The sequence below is a fragment of the Etheostoma spectabile genome, chromosome 1 (genome assembly GCF_008692095.1).
Source record: "Etheostoma spectabile isolate EspeVRDwgs_2016 chromosome 1, UIUC_Espe_1.0, whole genome shotgun sequence".
NCBI lineage: Eukaryota > Metazoa > Chordata > Actinopteri > Perciformes > Percidae > Etheostoma > Etheostoma spectabile.
The window spans coordinates 16,587,184-16,608,785 of NC_045733.1; the positions used below are offsets into that span (position 1 = coordinate 16,587,184).

Consider the following 21,602-nt stretch of genomic DNA (forward strand, 5'->3'; position numbering starts at 1 on the left):
TGTCTGATGTTCCCTCCCCTTGCTCACTCTCGATCCGCCCCCCGCTCGGTTTCTCCCTCCCATGTCCCTGCCTCTTGGTCCCTCCTCCTCCTCCTCCTCCTCCTCCTCCTCTCATTCCGTGCTGTCACACTCAGCCTCTTCATGCCTGCCCCACTCAAACTCTTTCTCTACCTCTTTCTGTATGCTGTAAGTGCCGTCTCTTCCTCTCTCTCTCTTCCTCTCGCCCTCCCTCTCTGTCTCTGGGTAAGAGGGCTGCCTGTGTGTTAGCAAAGCAATGGGAGAGACTCATTCATGGCAACTTGAAATTCATCTCCAGCAGTAAAAATCCCATGACCCCTTGTTACTGGCTGTTATAAAATCAGTCACTTACTATCTGTGGTTCACATGAAGTCAGGCCAGGTTACGGTTTTACTTTGCACCATAACCATTAGATGAATCTGACATTTAAACTTGACAGGAAAGTCCTTTTTGATTTGTATTAGTCCTTTCCATCACTGATCGAATATGTATGCATACCTGCATTACTGGCTTATAGTGAATTTATTTGTTGCCATTTGTTGCACAGGCTAGTTACTTGGTTTTGATAGATGTGCAAAGATGCACCAGCATGCAATATTTAATTTCATATTTCATATTTTCAGTGTGTCCTTGTGTGCCCCAGGAAAGAGAGATGTCAGAACACTTGCTGCCTTGAAATGCATTACCTTTCAACAAATATATGATTTGGAGAATTATTAACCCTCCTGTTGTCCTCTGGGTCTAATCTGACCCATTTTCAAAAAGTATAAGAAATGTGGGATTCGTTCAACCAAATTTAAAACGAAAATAACATGGAGGTACGAACATGCAATGCTTTTCAGAAGTTCACTGATCAGTTCACTTTTTTCTTCGAATTTGGGGGTTTTATTCAATTTTATAGCATGTAAAGAAAAATTGATAATTGAATGATGAAAACTATGTGAATAAAGCACAGAAAAAAGACGACCAAAAGGTTGGAATGAGTTTTACATTTTGACCCAGAAAAACAAAAAGTTGCATCATGGTCGATGGAGACAACAACACAAGGGATAAAAAAGGGAACAATAATGCAAACTTAACATTTCTTCTTCCCAATGTAATGTATTCACAATAAGTCTGCAAAACCGGTGTGGTCTTTGATTCTGCACTAAACCCACAGAGAAGTACAATATAACTATGGCAGTTCCTCTCAGCTCTACAGAGCATTTTAATGTCTTTCAGACCATTATTTTGGTTTTACAGACTGTGATGTAATTGTTTTGGATCCTTCTCACCGCTCTCATCAAACACACTTTTGTTTGCGGCATGGCAGGTGTTTTTAAAAGAAAAAGCTCTGATAACCTATCTACGTAACCTCATGCTTACTTCATGCACCAAGCAACATGCAGATAAAGTTCAGGATTAGCTAGTGAACATGGTGGCGCAAATAGCCATACCTTTACCTCAGGAGTTGGACTTACAGAACATGAATAGGGGGGCCAGAATCACAACTCCAAATTAAGAAAACCAAATGTGTCTCTTGGTATTTATTTCCAGCACAGCTGCATTAGATTTACAATCAGTGTCAGGGTTTGGCATCAGAATAAAAAAACAACAGATTATTTGTTGACTCACAATTTTACATAATCAACAACCACGCACCGAGGAGTTTTTTGTAGAAGACATAACAGATTAAAGCAGCAAGGCACTGTGTTTTAAAGAAAGGTGATAACTCACTAATCACGAAAAACTCTCTCCCACAGCTGAGAACAATAAACAAAAACAAAGTCATTCTGGAAAAATGCTGTTTGTAGGCAGATGTATAACAGGTGTGATACCATTTTTGGGTGGGTTTCTCTTTTTGTCTGCAGTCTGTGAGACACCATAAAACTCAGAATCAAAAGTGTGGGCCATGGCGAGCGTGCAGTCGGTGGTCTGACAACGGTTGCAGGCGATACCATCTCCCAGGTGTGGAGCTGACTGGTGCTCAGCATGCACTCTGGGCACCAGATGGCATTGGGCTGTCTGCCCACCGCCCAAGGCTCATTTATCTCCAACCCTGTGCGCACGTGTGTGTGAATTCTCTTTTGCAATATTGCAGTAACAAAAAAGATATGCCAGTGATCACAACGAGCTGAGCTACTTTAATCCTAGCAATACCGTTGTTTATTGTGCTATATCCCTAAGACAAAAAAGCATAAAAGTGAGTCCACAGTATCTTGGTTTGCTTGCAAGAGTATTTTTCTTTAAGAACCCAAGTGTGAAATTGAAGCAAAATATTATTGTTATGCACAGGTCAGTCCCTCTGGCCTTGCATTAAAACCTTTTGAATCCGCCTCAGTAATTCTGTTTCTGACATAATCACCATCATCAGCAGCTCCAAAAATGTGCCGTTAGTGATGTGGTGCCATTTAGTTGTAAGTTGCTTAGCTTATGTAACTACACGCTACTGACAAATCTACTGTGTCTCTGTGTGATAGGACAAACCAACCACACTAATGGGAGACACTAACCACTGGTGAAAGAAGAACCAAATACCATCCAATACCAGTGAAAGTCCTGCATTCAAAATCTTACCTAAAGTATAAGTACATAAGTATTATCAGCAAAACACTTTGATATTAAAAGTAGTAGTCATTATGCAAAATATGGCCCATCTTAGAGTGTTATAATATAATCTCTATTATACGACTACTTTCACTATCTAATTTACTTGTAGTCGCATTTTAATGTTGTACCTACACTGCTGGGTTGTTTAAACTATTATTCATTATTCATTATCTCTCCTTTGCAGGGTCACAATGGGCGGGAGCCTATCCAAGGTCACTCTGGTCACAGGGTTGACATCCATCAAACTTACCATCAAATCACACCTACAGGCAAGTTAGATGCATCACTTTACCTAAGCATGTCTTTAGACTGTGGGAGGACAGTGGTAATTTAATCTATTACAAATTCAATAAACTAAAATATAAGTCTCCCTTTCCAATAACTAGTTATTATAATTACTACATAGACAGAGGGAAATGTAGTGGAGTAGAACTGTAAAGTATACAAATATGAAGTAGTAACATGGATGTATGGCTGTACTGTAAGGATTGAAGGAATCTAAACTTTGTTTTGTAGCAGAATTTAAGTTTAGAGCCGGCGAGAGGAGACAAAGTGCATTGTTTCAGTGTTATATTATAAGAAGTTTCATGTTCTTTAATGACAAATGTTTTAACACTGCATCAGAGTTTTTGGTGTCCTATCAGTCTGTTTGTGCAGGTTACACAATGGACACTAATATAAAGTAGTACACCTAATAGCTGATATATTGTTAAATGCTGTGTTGGACATTTTGGTAATGTTTTTAATTCCATTACTTTCCCAGTCAAACTCAAACTGGTGCTGACAGACAACTCGATGGGCAGAAAATGAAGAGAAATAACAGTACTGATGTTACGTAAGACTAGCAGCTGTAGCAAACTTTGCAGGCTCAAACAGAAACCTCCATTACGGCTCATGTTGAAAGCGGGCAGAAAAGGAGGACTAAAAAAAGAAGAAGAAGAAGAACTCCTGTAAGGATGTGCGTCACCGCTTTCCTCTGATGTTCAATAGGAAAGAAATGAGCTGACTTTGCAAAGTGGGAAGCATGAAAAGGCAATGAGGTGATCCAGTGCCTTTTCTGGAAGAGAACCTTCCAGTCTGGATTGTATTCAGACGGAGCGGACTGATGAAAAAGATTCCCTTCTGTTTAAAATACAGTTTTTAATATTTGAAGACCGTGGGCACAACTCCAACTACGTGTGCAAGACTCTAACTGCAGTCTGCACAGCAGCAGTTCATGTAGACCAAACTCTAGTTTGTTTTTCATTGCTTGAACACAGTTTTCAAAACTCTACACACTTATCTCACAACTTTAACCACAATGAGCACAACACTGTGGATTTACAGCGTTTTGTTCAAATGCTAACACTCTGCTGTCAACACTGTTAACCTCCCATACAAAACAGAATGGATTTCAGCCTGGTGCATTTCAAACACTACTGATTGCAAGGGTTTCTTGTTTTAGACTTGTTAGTGAACACATGCTCTATTTACAGTATACAGGGAAAGCTCAGAGCCTTTTTTGGAAATGAAGAAACATGAAATAAGAATTACACAGTTATACATTGTACCGTTTGAGAGAAACATTGAACAGGTAAAAGTGCAAAGAAATCAATATGTTCAGGTAAGATGTCTGATGTTACACACACAGTTGTGAAAATGTGAAAAAAACAACATTTACTATAGTAAAACTTTTTTAGAAAGTAATGGAGGTGGAAGCAATGGCAACACCACATTGATTTTTATTTAGAGATGATGCAGGTGCATGGCGAGAGAGGACATCCAATGTTCTTTGTTATTACGTATCTTTAGTTTATGACCTTTTTTCCAGTCATTACATGAACTACTACCGGCAAAATGAAATGATATATCTATTAAAGCAAACTGCTGATTTTCATTCCTTTTTTCCCCCTTAAAACTGGTATGTTGTAAAACAAAAATGTTCATGTGAAGGAATTTCACTCTTTTCTTAAAATAAACTATTTATTAGTGTGTAGTCACTTAAATTATTCAAACTATAAGAGTGGTAAGAGTTGTGTTCCTGTTGGTAGTGCAGACTGTAGTTAGAGTTTTGCACATGTGGCTTCAGCTGTGACCACTGTCCTTAAGAAATCAGATGTATTATGATTTAATTGTTATGATTAGTAAAAGCAATTAAATATGCAGTTCACATGAGTACACATTCTGAGAAACATGAAATTGGCGTAATGGAGAACAGTGTCATTGCTACCTGTAGGAGGCTACATTTTGCATTGACAATGTCCCAACAATGTCTTTCTGGTAGATGTTCCTATGGCAACCAACGCTATATTTAATGAAGCAGTAATCCAGCAGGGGACTGAAACAGAGACACAATATGGCCACTGGCATTTAAGATTTTTAGCACAACATAATGTGGGTGGTTGTGTGTGTGTGTGTGTGTGTGTGTGTGTGTGTGTGTGTGTGTGTGTGTGTGTGTGTGGTGTTGTGTGTGTGTGTGTGTGGTGTGGTGTGTGTGTGGTGGGTGGGGGTGGTGTGTGTGTGTGTGTGTGTGTGAATCAATCAGGTTGTCAATCACAGCACAAGGCAGGACAGTCTAAACCTTTTGCTGCAAGGCTCTTTCGTCTGAGTTATTTTCAAAGCTGTCTGGCATCCTGCCTCTTATAAATCTGTCATGGAGCAATAGAAATACATGGAATGAGAAGGAAAATATCCATCATGTGACCAACAAAAACCACAAATGAAGAACCATGGACTTCCTCAAGAGGAAGAACAGACTGACTACCTAGAAGTGCATCGGACTATGCAAGGCAAGCTGTTATGATACCTTAAAACATTAGAGTAATACCCCCTCCGAGGTCCGAGGGAAATGCAGATCTGGGTTGTAGATTTGCAATATTGATATTGTGTATGCATTTTTGAGGTGTCTTACCATTAACTATTAAAAATGTGTTTCACAGTGTGAAAAGGTTCAATTTGTAAAAGACATTAGCCTGATGACAGACACACAGACTATCTTTCTGCCAAAAGCAGGCAAAACGGTCATAGTTTGAGACCACAAATATTATTCAATTTGCTTTTAAAAATATTTCAGTGACACACACACACACACACACCCACACACACCCCACCACACACACACACCACACACCACACACACACACACACACACACACACACACACACACACACACACATACACACACCACAATCCCCAGTAGATTTGAAGTGAAATACACCACAGATCTATTTAGCAGATGCCTGAAATCCCAAAGTTTGGAGCCTGGAGACTTGGCATTAGCTCAGTATGTACTCTGTACACTGGACCACTCCACACTGTCTCCACTACACAGCTCAAACTGCCTAAATCGTGACAAAAATAAAATAAAAAATGACTTAATAAATTTACAGTAAATACAATTTTGGATTTCAGTGAAATATCTCAAAAACTTTTGGACGTTTTGCCATGTCATTTACTAAATACATTGCTCCCCTACTGATAAATAGTAATACCTTTTCATCAGGTAAATGTTTGAATTTGTTGGGCACTTTAACGTCAGACCGCATACGCCCAAAATGGCATTCTCACTAGCCTCAACTTTGCGTTTACTGCTAGTTTGCATGCTTACAAGCCAAACTAAAATGGTAAACATGGTAAATATTATGCCTGCTGAACATAAGCATGTTAGCATTGTTATTGTGACAGTGTTAACATGCTGACTTAAGCATTTAGTTTAGAGCAATGCTGAGGCTCAGAGGGTTCATCAAAATGTTAAAGTGGATAGATAGATAGATAGATAGATAGATAGATAGCCTTTAGTCAACCTCTAATTTTAACTTTATTAGCAGAAATAGACTAACAAACAAAGTGTCGCCTGAAGGATCTCTGGGTTGTGGGAGAACAAATTGATTGCCCACCCCCGTTTTACTTCATTCTCTCCTACCTCTCAATAGACACATCAAGCTTTACAGAGATGATGACATTTATTGTGAAGGGGATTGTTTTCCTGGTAAATGTGCAAGCTCCATCTGACAAAGTGCAGAGCTACTGCAGTATACTTGAAATGATTTGCATCCTGATTGAGGACAAAGAGGAGACAGTGGTTAATGAAAATAACGAATTAAAAACAGGAACAGGAACAGCCTGTGACACGCACACACACACACACACACACACACACACACACACACACACACACACAGTTCTGACATGCGGTAAACTTGTTGCTGAAATGAAATGGTCTGTTGCCGATGGTGAATAGCCCACCAATCACGTGTGTGTTTTTCTCTTCTCATCTCCCTGTAATCAGCACACACAGCTCCCAGGTGGTTGTGTGTCAGGGAAATGGAGATTGACTTTCACTCACTTGCATCACTAATAGTAAGACAGCTAATGGGTGACACCTCTGGAGGAACAGCTGAAAATCTACTTGTATGTTTGTGCGAAAGATGATTCAGCAGAACTCATGTTGGTACTCAGCTTTTTGACATCTTTTACAGTTTTTGTGTTATCCCTGTTTAAGTGGTGTGCTTCGATCAGGCTTTTTCTACATTTATAATGTGTTTGTTCACGACTTTTTTTTACAAACAATACCATGACTTTTTTATCACTTTTTTCAGAAGAAGATACTATATTATGAACGTTTTTGTCGTACTGTCACATGACCTTCTTATCCCTTTTTTCGACACACTATATAATTAGTTTCTTTTTTATCACTTTTTCTAACATGCATTGCTGTGACTATTTTCGACTTACTATATTATGACTTTTCTATCACATTTATTGTAATACTATACAATGACTTTTTTTTGACATGGTGTATTGACTTTTTTATCACTACAATCCAGTGTCATGTTCGATATGCTCCCCAGGAAGGAAATGCAGACCTTTACCCCTGGATCGATTTGTTGGCATGATATTCCAGACCTTCTTTGAAAGACTATACTATGACCTTTTTTTAATCACTTTTTTGATGTACAATACTATGACTTTTTATTAATTTTTTCGACATGCTATAAAATGATTTTTTTACATCCTATACTATGACTTTTTATCACTTTTCTTGACATGCTATTATATAATTTTTTTCACATATTATACTAAGACTTTCTATCACTTTCATTGACATGCTATAATATGATTTTTTTACATACTATACTATAACTTTTTATCACTTTTTTCAATATGCCATAATATGATTTTTTTACATCCTTACTACTGACTTTTTACACTTTCTTGACATGCTATGTATATAATTTTTTTCACATATTATACTAAGACTTTCTATACTTTCATTGACATGCTATAATATGATTTTTTTACCTACTATCTATAACTTTTTATCACTTTTTTCAATATGCCATAATATGATTTTTTTACATACTTTACTATGACTTTATATCACTTTCATTGACATGCTATAATATGATTTTTTTTACATACTATACCATCATTTTTATCACTTTTTTCAACATGCCATAACATGATTTTTTTTACATACTAGACTATGACTTTTTATCACTTTCACTGACATGCTATAATATGATTTTTTTTTACATCCTATACTATGACTTTTCATCACTTCTTACGACTTTTAATCATTTTTTCCAACATGGTATATTGACTGTTTTCAATCCCTGTTTTTCACTGTCATGAGGGCTCAATGGTTAACAGTTCTGCAAACTTTACCAGCAGGGAAGACTCTGTCAGCTGGATCGGCTCCCAGTCAAGGCTTACCCTGTGTGGGTGGACTTTGTATGTTCGTCCAGAATTTCTTTGATGTACTACGATGTTTTATCACTCTATTCGATTTTTTTTCGACACACTATACTATTTTTAAAATCTTTTTTAACTTTTTATCACTTTTTACTGACTTTTTATTGATTTTTGTCAATACTGCTTGGTCTCGTGTTTGATCAGAGGTTGGCAATGCCGCAAACAGTAAGACAGCACCGCAGGCACTGACTACGGATCTCTTCCCAGTCAAGGCTTAGCCTTTTCTTGGTGGAGTTTGCGCGGCCTTCCAGAATTTCTTTGACACACTATACTATCGCATTTCTTTTGACATACAGTACATTCCTGTGACATTTTATCACTTTTTTTTCAACGTGCAATACTAACACTTTTTTTTGACATGTTACACTATGAGTTTTTAACCATTCTTTCTGACAAACCATACTATGCATTTTCATCACTTTATTTGACATGCTATACTATGACTCTTTTTGACATAGTATACTAGGACATTTTTATCACTTTTTTTCAATACTGTGACTTTTTAGCACTTTTTCTAACATAATGTACTATGACCTTTTTTTCGACATACCATACTATGACTTCTCTTCAGGTTTTTTCAACATGCTATACTATGACTATTTTTCGACATACTATACTATGACTCTTTAACACTTTTTTTGACATGCTATACTGTGACTTTTTTCAACATGGTATACTATGACATTTATCACATAAATTCATAATGCTATAGTATGACTTTTTTTTCCACACAGTAGTCATTGGCATTCTCTGTCTTTGTATTTCTTTTTTTGACATGTTATACTATGACTTTTTATCACTTCTAACGAATTTTAATAATTTTTTTCCAACATTTTTGGCATTTTACCACTCTTTCCAAAATAATATACTATTATTTTTTTTAACATACTTTACTATGAGTTTTTATCACTTTTTTCTGACATGCTATACTATGACTTTTTGACATACTATAAAATGACTTCTTCCCACTTTTTTTCGACATAGTATACTTTGGCATTTAAACACTCTTTCCGAAATAATATACATTTAACTTTTTTTAACATACATACATACATACTTTTTTTTGTCATATAACTTTTCATCACTTTTTTCTGACATGCTATTCCATGACTTTTTCTGACGCTTTCCGAAAAAAGCTATTCTATTCATTTGTGTAACATTTGTATAGTATGATGTTTTTCAACACAGCACACCTATGACATTTTTATCATTTTTTTCAACATGCCATACCATGACTTTTTCTCACTTTTTTCACATAATATACTATGACTTTTTGACATAATATACTATAACTTTTTAACACTTTTTTATCACTCTTTCCAATAAGCTACACTATGACTTTTTAACACTTTTTTTTGCAATGCTATACTATTACTTTTTATGACATAATATACTATGACTTTTTTATGACATACTATAGCATGTCTTTTTATTCCTTTTTTTAATCATGCTATACTTTGACTTTAAAAAAAGTATACTATGAATTTCTTCTTACACAACAAACAATACTCTGCATTTGTATCACATTTGTATACAATGACATTTTTTGATATAGTATACTATGACATTTTTAATCACTTTTGTCGACATGCTATACTATGACTTTTTATCACTCTTTTTTGACATGCTATATTTTGACTACTTTCGACATAACATACTATCACTATGACATGGCTACTACGACTTTTTAAAAATATATTATACTATGACTTTTTATCACTTTTTCCCCCACATGTTAAACTATTACTTTTTGACGTGCTGTACTATGACTATTTTCGACATAGAACACTTTAATTATGACATTGAATACTGTGACTTTTTTGACATACTGTACTATGACTTTTTTTCGACATGCCATACAATGATGTTTTTCAACATTGTATACTACGGCATTTTTATCACTTTTTTTGACATACTATACTAAGACTTTTTATCATTTTTTTTCGACATGCTATACTAACACTGTCTTCAAAATTGTATACTGTGAAGTTTTTATCACTCTTTCCGACAAACTATACCATACATTTTCACTTTCACTATGACTTTTTTGACATCCCTTACAATGAGTTTTTTTTAAATTTTCTTTCAACATGTCTATTACTTTTTTTGGACCTACTATAAAATGACTTGTTTTTTAACATACTATTCCATGAGTTTTTTGGACATATTAAACTATTACTTTTTTGTCATGCTTTACTATGACTACATATACTATACTATCATTTTTTTAATCACTTTTTTCGATAAACTATGACTTTTTTCGACATACCTACACTATGAATTTTCAACATGCTATGTACTATGATTTTTTTTCTTAAATATTCCACTTAATGGATTACAATATTGTTATTACTATGTCATTATTATTTCATCTATTGAAAACCCTTCCCACTTGTCCAACTATTCTCACTACTTCACAGTCTTACACAATTATTCACACAGTTTAGCTTTAGCAATTTAGCTTTTCAGTTTTCTCAAGCATTTTCTATTTTTTTTGTCTATTCCTCAGTACCTCCCCCATCTGTTTCTCTTCACACATTTAAGCAAACATGATTGCAAGTAGAGTTCCTGCTGCAGTATTATCCATGGTGTTTAGAATGGAAGCAATTCAAAATTAACTGTATTGCTACATTTGCCCTGAGGCAGAGCAACTGAACAGAATGAAAACATGTGTTGCTTCATTCAGGCTGCACTGAAGATAGATCATTGTGTTGTATTGTAGTGCCCCCTCCTGACCAGTATTTGCAAATACAAAAAGAGAAGAACCGGTGAGAGATATCTCTATTTCATTCTCTCCATAGTAATATTCATACATTATTCCTGCTTCTTTAATGTGTTTTTAAAGTTGGAGTTTACTCCTAATGTACACAACTTTAGAAATGCTCTTTTCATAACATTCTGTATGCTAATAATAAATTACAAAATTTATGTAGCACATTTCCAACACAACACATAGCTAGAAGTGCAAAAAAGAAAAGAGCACATAATTTAAACAACATCTAAAATATGAATGCTTTTATAAAGAGGAGGGTAGAGGATTAAAAAAATAGAATGAGAGGAGAGGAGACTGTGCTCCATTTGGAAAATGCTCTAACTATTTTTTAGTATCTATAACCCTGTATAGGCTACATAAACAATGGCATTCAAGGAAAAATGAGAAAATGCAAAAAGAAGACAGCAACACAAAATATTTGCACAATAATTTACATTTACTTAAGTATTAGCTTGTCTAGACTTACATTTCACATAATGCATAATAGTTCAAAAACAAGTTCAAGTACAAAAACAGTATTTTTTTTAAAACATACCAAAATATAAAATTTAGCTTTGTACAGTCATGTGATAATATAAATGAAGTAATGGAGATCATATATATGTACAGCATATATATATATGTATGTATATGTATATCTGTATATATGTACATATATACACATATATATGTATGTACGTACATATGTGTATATATATGTGTATATCTCTCTCTCTCTATATATATATATATATATATATATATATATATATATATATATATATATATATATATATATATTTATATACATATATATAAATATACATATATATAGTCTCAGAGTTTTTGCCAGCTTCCTCTCTGTCTGGGTAAGAATCTCATACTGAGGTGTTCGGTCTCCTGCTGATGCTCAACAGGCTGCTGGGAGAGGTTGTTGGTCTGTGGGAGGCAGTCCAGGGTCAAGCCCTCATGGGGGGAAACCGAGTACTGGGAAAGCAACGTCACTAGGATGGACTTCATCATTAACATGGCGATGTGCTTGCCAACGCAGGCACGAGGGCCCGAACCAAATGGCTGGAAGTAACGGCGAGGAGCCTGAAAGAGGACAGAGGGTTACAGATTAGAGAAGTAGTAAAAAAGCTTGATCAATTATTAGTCAATAACATACTGTAAATATTCAAGCAAGAACAAAACAACCTTAGGTATTAGTCATTCAAAAAACACTTAAAACTCATCAGGACTCTGTGGTTGTGGTTTGATCAGATTTTACTGACAGTGGCAATATAAACCCCCAAGTGTCATCACATTGTCATTACTTAAATCCTGATTGGTGTATGGAATTAAGTGACATCACATTTTTCAGCCAAGCCCTACCCACTTTAAACAAGTGAGAAAAGCAAGGACAAAAAACATTTTTTGTGAAATATCCGTAATTGTTCTAACTTAGGTAGAAAATTGTCTGTTCACATGGGTCTTTATTTATTCAGTTTAAGTAATTTTAAGTTATTTTTCTCAGACACTTTCTGAGTCCCTAAACCTCAGTTTGGCCAAACACTATTCATCTACTTACGTTTTTTTCAAAATTTTCCAGACTGAACTCGTTGGGTTTGAGGAAAACCTCTGTCCGGTGCATGAGGCCGACGTTCAGAATTATATTTGTGCCCTTCGGTACCCTGTAGCCATCTATGATGTCATCGGACAGGGCTCGACGCATGGTGAAGTCCACCACAGGGTGGAAGCGCAAGCATTCGTTGATGAAGCTTTCCAGCACCTGCAACTTCTGACAGTCCTCGTTCTGAAGCTGTTTCCCACCTGCAACGAGACAATGGCCATGAGATACAATCACAATGGAACGCTCATTAAATCTAGCATTGAAGAAAACTCTTAATCTCTACAATATTGCATCAGTATGTGTGTCTTTAAGTCGTGATTTGCCAGCTACTTACATACAACGGTGTCTATCTCTTTAAGCAGCTGCAGCTCCACATCTGGATTCTGTTTGAGGAGCAACAGCATGAAGAAGAGGCTGATGGACAGAGTGTCTGGTGCTGCGATCACCATCTCCAGCACACACTGTCTCACATTATCCGCAGACAGTTCACCATGGTTCTGAAAACACATACACACACACACACACACACACACACACACACACACACGTGAATAAGCCACTTTACTTCACTCATTTCACCATTAGAGGATTTCTGACATATGAGTTGGAGGAAGTGCTGAAGGAGCCTGAAGAATAAAGAAGGTCAAAAATGGTTTCTTTGAAATTGAAGAACTCAGAGTGTTTGCTAATGAAGTGGCAAAGATTGAATTTCTCACACTGACCTGTGCAAATATGAGCTCTGCGGTGAAGTTGATGTTGTCCAGCTTATCTGCTTCCTCCATAGCTCTCCTCTTCTGTTCTACAAGGCTTTCTATTGCATCTTGCAACTCCTTGCTGTGAAATGACAGATTAGAATAGTTAATCTTTTAAACAAATCAAGTCCAATGAAGAAGGATGATAATAAGAATGATAAAGTGATTGAGTTACTCACGCTGCTTTCTTGTGCCTCTGGTGAATCCAGTCAAATTTGAAGTAAAAGTCTGGTTTGATCAGCACAGTTTGCCATGTGTCAAAATACTTCTGAATCTTCAGCAGCAGCTCTTTTTCTAGACACATTGTTAACACAAAGGTATCAAGAACACTGTGTTTTACTGCATTCAAACACATGTTGATCCATCTTTCCAGACAAAAAGGTATAGCTGATTCACAACTTGCATGCTAACATAAATTAAGAGATGACTGCAGGCCAACTCACCATTGACAGGTACCCCCAGGAAGAGTCTGTTCGAGATGTCGACCACGGTGCAGCGCAGCAAACTGAGAACATCCACATGGTCTAAACTCTCCAGGTTGTCCAGGTGAGTCTGTGTGGAGGAGACGCTAACCTCAACTGTCGGCTGCAAGCCCGGACCTGTCAGCGCTGATACACAAAAGTATTTGTGATTGAGGTTAAATGAAATATGATTCAAGATTTCAAGATTTCAAGATTTGTCATTGTTATGCTCCACATATGTTTCACACATCCATCATGTACAGTATATTAATATATATGCACAAGCTCATAATTTAAAGCACAAAAAGAATAAAATAAGTAGTTTAAAAAAAAAAAATCTTTGAGGAAAAGTCTCTTTTGCGCAGTTCACAGTCTGATTGCTGTGGGAAAGAAGCCGAGTAGTCCTTGATCTAAGACTTCGGTATCTTTTCCCGGACTGCATGAGTTTGAGCATGTCACACAGCCTCCTTGTATCTAAAATCACTGAATAACTGGATCAATCAGCTAGTCTAAAGGTTGAAATGCTACCTTTGGTGAAGTAGGTGCGTATCTTCTTCCACAGAGGTACGTTGTTGTTAAATATGATGCCTCTCTCATTCATGCCCATGCAGCTGAGTCCCTGCCTGCTCCCAAAACGTGAAGTATAATGTCCATTCTTCAGAACATGGTGCACCGCTGATGCCCTTATGTTGAAAAACAAAAACAAATTTCTGATTATCAATTTGCACTCCTATTGATTGAATGGTAAATATATCAACCAGCATTGACAGAGATAACCAACCTGCTGAGTATGAGGGTCTCCTCTCCATTGATCCAGACTCTGACAATGTCTCCGTACTTGTTGTTGTAGTAGTTGCTGGCTGTGCCTATACCAGTCCAGATGAACCTCACAAATGACAGAAATGGTCCCAAACCCAGACAGAAAGAAGGACCTGTTGTTGTAAAAGAAATAAATGTGTTTAGGCTCATACAAAATTCAGTTATGAGTTCAAAACAGTTACAAAATGGGCAAATTGCAAAGTGTCAAACCATTGAACCTACCTGGCACAGTTTTCTTGTCTTTGTGGCTACATGCAAACAGGAGCAGACAGACAACCAGGATGAGGGTTCTGGTTGCCATGGAGAAACCCGGAGATCCCACCGCAGTGGTGTTCGGGGACATGGAGTCCAGGTCTGCCACTTTGGCACCCAAACCTACAGGAGTCATCGCCCGTTCACAAGCAGAGATCAGATCCATAAGAAGGCAGATTTAAAACCACTTGCACATGACTGCACCAACACGACAAACGAGTGATGAGAGCTCTGGCTTTGGCTTTATATGAGGTCTGACTCGGAGCTGGGTACGAGCCAGGTCAGGGTAATGCAAAAGCCACAACAGAGGAGGGAAATGGTAAACAATACACTTGGAACCTTGAGGGGTTGGATTTGTGCCTGCGCCCTTGAGCGTACAGGATTTAGTCCAATGGGTACATGTTGTGGAGCAATCCAGTGGGTTCATGGGTTGTATTTGACATTTTGGTGATGAAAAGCAAGTTTTTCTCTCCCTTTGAACATCAAAATGATCTCATTGCAGCCAACCCTAACCCTAACCGTACAAATAAAAAGCACCTGGCCTGTGAGAATATGTGAAATCTGTTTTTTGTAATCATTGTTACGTTTAATCTACAAGAAACCTCCATATTTTCATTTACTTTATTTTTTACCACAAAAGCAAGAAAGACGAGGGAAAGCTGAATTGAAATGCTGCAGATAAAAGTGTTTTTTTTTAAACAATTAGCTCACATTACAATCTCTTTAAATTACAGTATGTGTGATTACTCTTCCAGTCCTCCATCAGACAACCAGCAGAGCTTTAAAAGCAGATCTTTATATTTACTGCATTGATGAATTAATGAAAACAAAATAATAATATTATGAGATGACTGCAACACAAGATCTGTAGCAGCTCCTGTGTCTCACTCAGCACTGAAGATACTATTGACACCAGGAAGTTATGTGAATTTGTTAATTAATAATTTATAATTATACATACTTTTATAGACCCAAGACCATTAAATGTAACTATTTTTAGGCCCTGATAAATAAGGAAATACCTAAATGAATATATACTGTACATGAATGCAATTTGTTTCGTCATCAGAATTGAAAATCAAGTGAATTGGGGGAATTAGCTTTTTTTTCAATTCAATTTTGAAATCCTTTTTTTAAAGACTTAAATTATTAATTCTTATTTTGTAGAGTTTTTTAGGCTCAGAATCATGACTCTTGTCTAAGGTGCTAAACCTACTACAACTTGTTATTATGTTTTAATTAGTTTTGGTTTCATCAAACCTTTTTATTTGTGTACATACTCATCTGCTGAGCCTTTCTTCTTCCTTAACATACCTTGCACATACCCGTGTTACTTGTTTCTGACAGACACATCTGTTATTTGTCTACACAACAACTTAAGTAATATTTTACCCCAGACTTTATCCTGAAGAGTGTAAATACAGAACGTGTGTAAGAAAAGTAATTTAAAGAAATGCATATTTGTTTTTATATTTTTATATGTATATTTAAAGTCTCATTTTTACTTAAGTAACATGCTTGTTAGTCTGCCCTTTTTAGCATATTGACTTCTATGATGTATGAGCTCTGTCAACTGTGTCTCCTACCTGTACTTAATGTTGAGCAGGTGGATGTTCAATTTTGTTTTTATTTCGCAATTTGTGACAAAGCCAATTCTGTTTGTCTCTGCCTTTGTTCCATCAGCTCATTCTGTATAAAGGACTCTGTGAATTCACTCACCGCCCACATTTGAGTCCAAGAATGTGCATAGTTGAAATGGCCGACTGTGCGCTGAGGCCCTGCCTTGATAAAGATGCCCTGTTTGATGGCTCGGACTAGATTGTTCTGTATGATTAACCAGCGACAACCCCCTCCCCCCCCCCACCCTACTCTGTTTCTCCCCAAAACAGAAGTTAATGTAACCTTGTGTCTGTGCTTTGTGTTGTGGTCAACCACATCTTTGTCTCCACCAGATGTGTAGGGAGTTATTCAGACGTGAACAGACACGATTGATAGAAAGCTAAATGGAAAGTGGCTAAGTGTCAAAACATGTATGATGTCTGAACTGAATGTAATATGAGACAGCACATGCAGCACAAGTGATTGGAGCAGACAATACATATAGGCTTTATGCAATGTGACCGGCCTGAACAACCTTGAGGGATTAATCTCACTATTCCGTTTTTAAAGGAGCATTGCAGGGTTAGAAAAGAGATGTGATAACAGCTAGAATACAGCTAGAACTCTCCAACCACTTCTCTCACAAGACACTTTCATCAGAAAAAGGTCTGTTTCATTTTGTAAATATCTTTTATTTATTGGCTTTTTTTGATTTTATTAACATACAATTTTAAAGATTTTTATTCCAATTCATTGTTCGTGTACTCTTGATGACTCTACCCAATCGTGGCATGCCATGTTTACCTTGGGAAACTTCATAGATATCACTGTAAAGAAAAAAAAGACTCTTGGACAGAGAAAAGAAGCGGTTGGGAGGATAAAGTTTGTAGGAAGACCCTCAGGTTCATCTGGCTGTCCTTGGCCTGCAGCAGCAGGACGGACATGGACCCCTCAGCCCGGTGCTAAGGTGAGAGATAAGGCCACTCCCTCAGCAGCTGCACCACAGAAAGGAGGAAACAGGACCAGAAAAGTTCAATAAGAGACCAGAGGAGGAGAAGATTCTGAGGGCAAACCGACATATTTACACCATAGGGTTTATTTGAATGGATCCTCACTTTGGCTGAATCATTTAGCAGCGTTGAAAACATCACAGTGTTCAAATATAAAATATTGGAGATATTGGAATCAGAGATTCATGTAAGAAATGGTTGCTTTAGCTCTGCTTTCTGTCCCCAGTATTAACTGGTCGAACTCAGAGAACAGTGAATGAGAGACAACAAAGGAACGACCTCATTGCACTTAAGATTGTACAGTACGTGCGTATACTTCTACACATCTGCTGGAGCAATTCAAGCTGTCCAACAACTGGCTGTCAGTGACCTATAGCTTCAGGCAGTAGCCCACACACTAGAGACCCCATCAGAGCTCAGGACCGGAATCTAACAGTAATGTTGCATGTCTACCCTCTCTACCTCTACCTTACTTTGTGTGTGTGCATGCGTGTCTGTGAGTGCGTGGGTGCATGTGTGTGTGTGTGTGAACGTAAAAGTTATATGGGGCATAACATGGTTGCAGAACCATGTAGGTCAGCTACATAAATCCTGCACTGCTCCATGTCATCAATGAGGCCAATTAGCCGACTTATTGAAACAACATTGTTATTGAAGTACTTACAGAAAATGGGCCAACTACACCTACACTTAAGTCAAAAGAGGCAATGTCAACTCTCTTTCACAGTCAAGAATGCTTCAAATGCTCTTCTTTACTGCTGTCATTTTATTCAGTATAATCTCACTTTTTGGCCCAAATCAAACCAATAGAAATGGGTCATTGTTGCAGTTGGTGGATGGAAGTTGTGAGGAAGTGACACGGGTTATCGCCTGGGGAGAAACAAAGGGACGATACTGGAGTTGGGGAAGAGACGACATGAACCAACTCAATGGAAACTATGGTGATGTTAATGCGTTTTGATGTCATGTATTTTCCTTTAATTCAAGATTAGTTTGATTTTAATAATAATGATAGTAATAATGACAATAACAATGTGTGCAATGTGTACACATATGTAAATGCATGTGTAATGCATGCTTTCATGTGTTATGCATGTGAGTGCTTTTGTGCGTACATCATACATTTGTGCATGCCTGTGTGTGTGTGTGTGTGTGTGTGTGTGTGATGTCAGTCTGCCCACGGCGCTGCAGTAGAACGGGTTGTGCTGAATATAAATCAGGTGACCGAACAGGCGGGGGTTTCTTCCCAGACAAGCCCAGAAGATTGAAATGCCCACTCCTACATTACTGGTTTGCAAGTGTGTGCGCACACACACACACACACACACACACACACACACACACACACACACAAATACATATACACAACCCCTTTTCCACTTGGCGAAGAACACAACAGGCACTGTATTTACCAGTCTGCCTTCAGATAGACCACCCGCTTGGAGCTCAGACACTGAAGCTGACTGGACTCTATTCGGAGCTTTCAATAATCTGAAAAGGACCTCGAATTCCTTCCTGTTGGTTTTAGTTTAGTTTGATTTTTGGAGGCAGCCTCTTGGACTACAAGGTCATAGAACTTGGCCTTTTACTCTCCCATTTGACTTTTGCCCTTTTATATTCACTGCTGTATTAGAATTGTATTCCCCTGTGAATGCTGAAGGTGGTGGGTGACCCTCAGAGAAGAGGAGCTGAAGTGGTAACAATGTGGATCCCGACCCCCAGCATGACTCTCCCTCAGCGCGCGGTGCTGTACGGGACATGCGTTGTGGCTTTGATGAACTCTGTGGGCCTCCTTGTGCTCTTGGTCCAGCAGAATCAGCAACGCGTCTTGCTGGAGCAGACAGAGGTGAAGCTGACTGAGGTGGAGCACAGCTCCGTGGTGGAGTTCATCCAGGAGGTGCCGAGAGGAGCGGCAGGGATGCGGGCGAGCTCAGGGGAACATCCCCATTACCAATACCAGTACTCCAGGAATAAGAGAAGTGAAGAGCTGGAGAAGGAGATGGAGCCACAGCAGGAGGAGGGACAGGAGGTCAGCCAGGAGGTGGGAGAGGAAGCAGAGAAGAAGATGAAGGACGAGATGAAGCGCAAGCACCGACACGGCCAGAGTTACCACAAGGCACATGTGCAGGATGACATGATGATGATGATGACTTACTCCATGGTCCCGGTGAGATGAGAAACCTGCTGGTGGATTGGATACGAATATATGATTGCAAAAACATTTGATTTATAAATACTGTTCACAGTCTATACAGTCTTACATTATCTATTGCCGACTAATGCTGCATCACCAACTGGTCGAAATGGAGACTGGTCCTGGGGCCCGTGGTCATCAGGGGTCTGAAGCTTCCAGGTCCAACTTGTGGTCAATTAATTGCAGATTTGTTTGCCTATGTTGTATATAACACTGGCACAACATGAACTTAAACGCCTGCATTGTAATGTAATCCTGAGGCCTTCAAGTACATCTTCCTACACGGTATTTACTTGTACTTAACAGCATTTCAGAGGAAGTGGAATGTAGGTGGTTAATCTGGCCCTGTTGCTCACATCGCTACATTTGAATCATGTTTTGAAATGTTTCATTTTTTTCAGATCAAATTGTTGATCGACATTTGCAACAGCACCAAGGGAGTGTGCATCGCCGGTATGTCATACTCATGTACTTTAAACTACTTGCTCATGTCCAAATTATCACCTTTTATTCTCTAACATCCTCAAACCTTTTGTTGCAGGACCACCAGGACCGCCTGGTAAGTAAAGCGTTCATTCTGGATCCAAATGAAAAATCTAGCCATACTCTGTGTCTCCTTTGTGGTTTAGTGACCCATATCTTAGCTGAATGTGTTTTCCATTCAGCCCGTGGTGAGGACATTTTTGTATTACTGTAGGTTTGCCTGGTCTGGATGGTATGCCCGGCCACAATGGAACTGATGGCATCCCCGGTCTGAATGGACTGCCCGGGGCTGATGGGAAAAGAGGAAAAAAAGGTAAGGGATAATGAGGTTCTATTCTGTTTTTTACTTACCATCCATTTTTATCAATGCCTTGGGCAATGGTGGCCATTTTAGCGAAGAACTATGGGTACAATGTAACAGTCAAAGGGTTGAGTATAACCTGAGGTTAGAAGTTACCAAAATACCAAGAAGCAGCATGGTCACTTAAAATCATGCACACACACAAACTACACACACAACACATCTATCAATTTATCCTAATGACATCAGATTTGATTCAGAGCAGAGGACCAGAGAGGTTGAAAAAGCTGCCTTTCTTACATTCTTAGCTAATATTCTTCATCTCTGTGGGTTTAATCTTCAGCTAAATGGACCATAAAACTCCTAACCATTATTCTCCCACTTCATTGTATGATTCACCCTGGGAAATCAATGGAATAATTCATGGTTTTCACAATAGAGAAACATGTATTGACTTTATGAATGCAACCTTGGAGCTATTTTGCATAATGTCCTCTGTCAGGTGAGAACGGGGAACCAGGGGAAAAAGGAGAGAAAGGAGAGGCTGGTCCGCCGGGAGAGAAGGGACAACCATCCAATGACGTCATCATTGAGGGTAAGTAAAACTTCTGACTCATTATTTATAACTTATAACTCAAAACCATTTTGCATCCCTAACTTTAAATTAAAATTATGTAAAGAGTTGCAAAAAATGTCTTTAAAATGGCCACTGGGACACAACTCAGAGTATATCAGATTTTCAAAAAACGTTTTCATCCAGAGGGTTGAAGACCCTGACACACCAACCCGATAATCGGCCGTCGGACAGTCTGGCGAGGTCGGTGACTCGAGACTGTTCGGTGTGTTCCGTCGGAGGGGCCGTCGGCCTTCGTTTTGGTTGAGCTGACATGCTCAGTTGGAAGGCGGGCAGTGCCGCCAGTCGGACTCAAATGACCAATCTGATTGGTGGAGTGCTAACCCGGAAACAAGGAATCTCTTAAAATCTAACGAAAATCTTGCCTGACCTTTGTTGATCTGAAATGAAGA

At 38.2% G+C, this 21,602-nt stretch overlaps 2 protein-coding genes across 2 annotated transcripts in view; one reads left to right on the forward strand and one right to left on the reverse strand.

Moving 5' to 3' along the window:
* Positions 1-11,930: 11,930 nt before the first annotated feature.
* On the reverse strand, positions 11,931-15,199 carry cyp19a1a (cytochrome P450, family 19, subfamily A, polypeptide 1a). Its single transcript, XM_032518361.1, has 9 exons — positions 14,960-15,199; positions 14,700-14,850; positions 14,447-14,601; positions 13,901-14,065; positions 13,637-13,751; positions 13,428-13,539; positions 13,040-13,202; positions 12,664-12,905; positions 11,931-12,188 (listed from the first exon to the last, which is right to left on the reverse strand). The coding sequence occupies exons 1-9, from the start codon at positions 15,153-15,155 to the stop codon at positions 11,931-11,933; spliced, it is 1,557 nt and encodes a 518-aa protein (XP_032374252.1). The 5' UTR covers positions 15,156-15,199.
* A 3,745-nt stretch (positions 15,200-18,944) lies between these two features.
* Positions 18,945-21,602, forward strand: part of gldn (gliomedin) — a 5,293-nt gene continuing 2,635 nt past the window's right edge. The window contains exons 1-5 of the mRNA XM_032518228.1: positions 18,945-19,765; positions 20,194-20,245; positions 20,334-20,351; positions 20,490-20,588; positions 21,079-21,171. Coding sequence (XP_032374119.1) covers positions 19,250-19,765; positions 20,194-20,245; positions 20,334-20,351; positions 20,490-20,588; positions 21,079-21,171 — 778 coding nt within the window. The 5' untranslated portion in view covers positions 18,945-19,249. The remainder of the gene's footprint in view (positions 19,766-20,193; positions 20,246-20,333; positions 20,352-20,489; positions 20,589-21,078; positions 21,172-21,602) is intronic.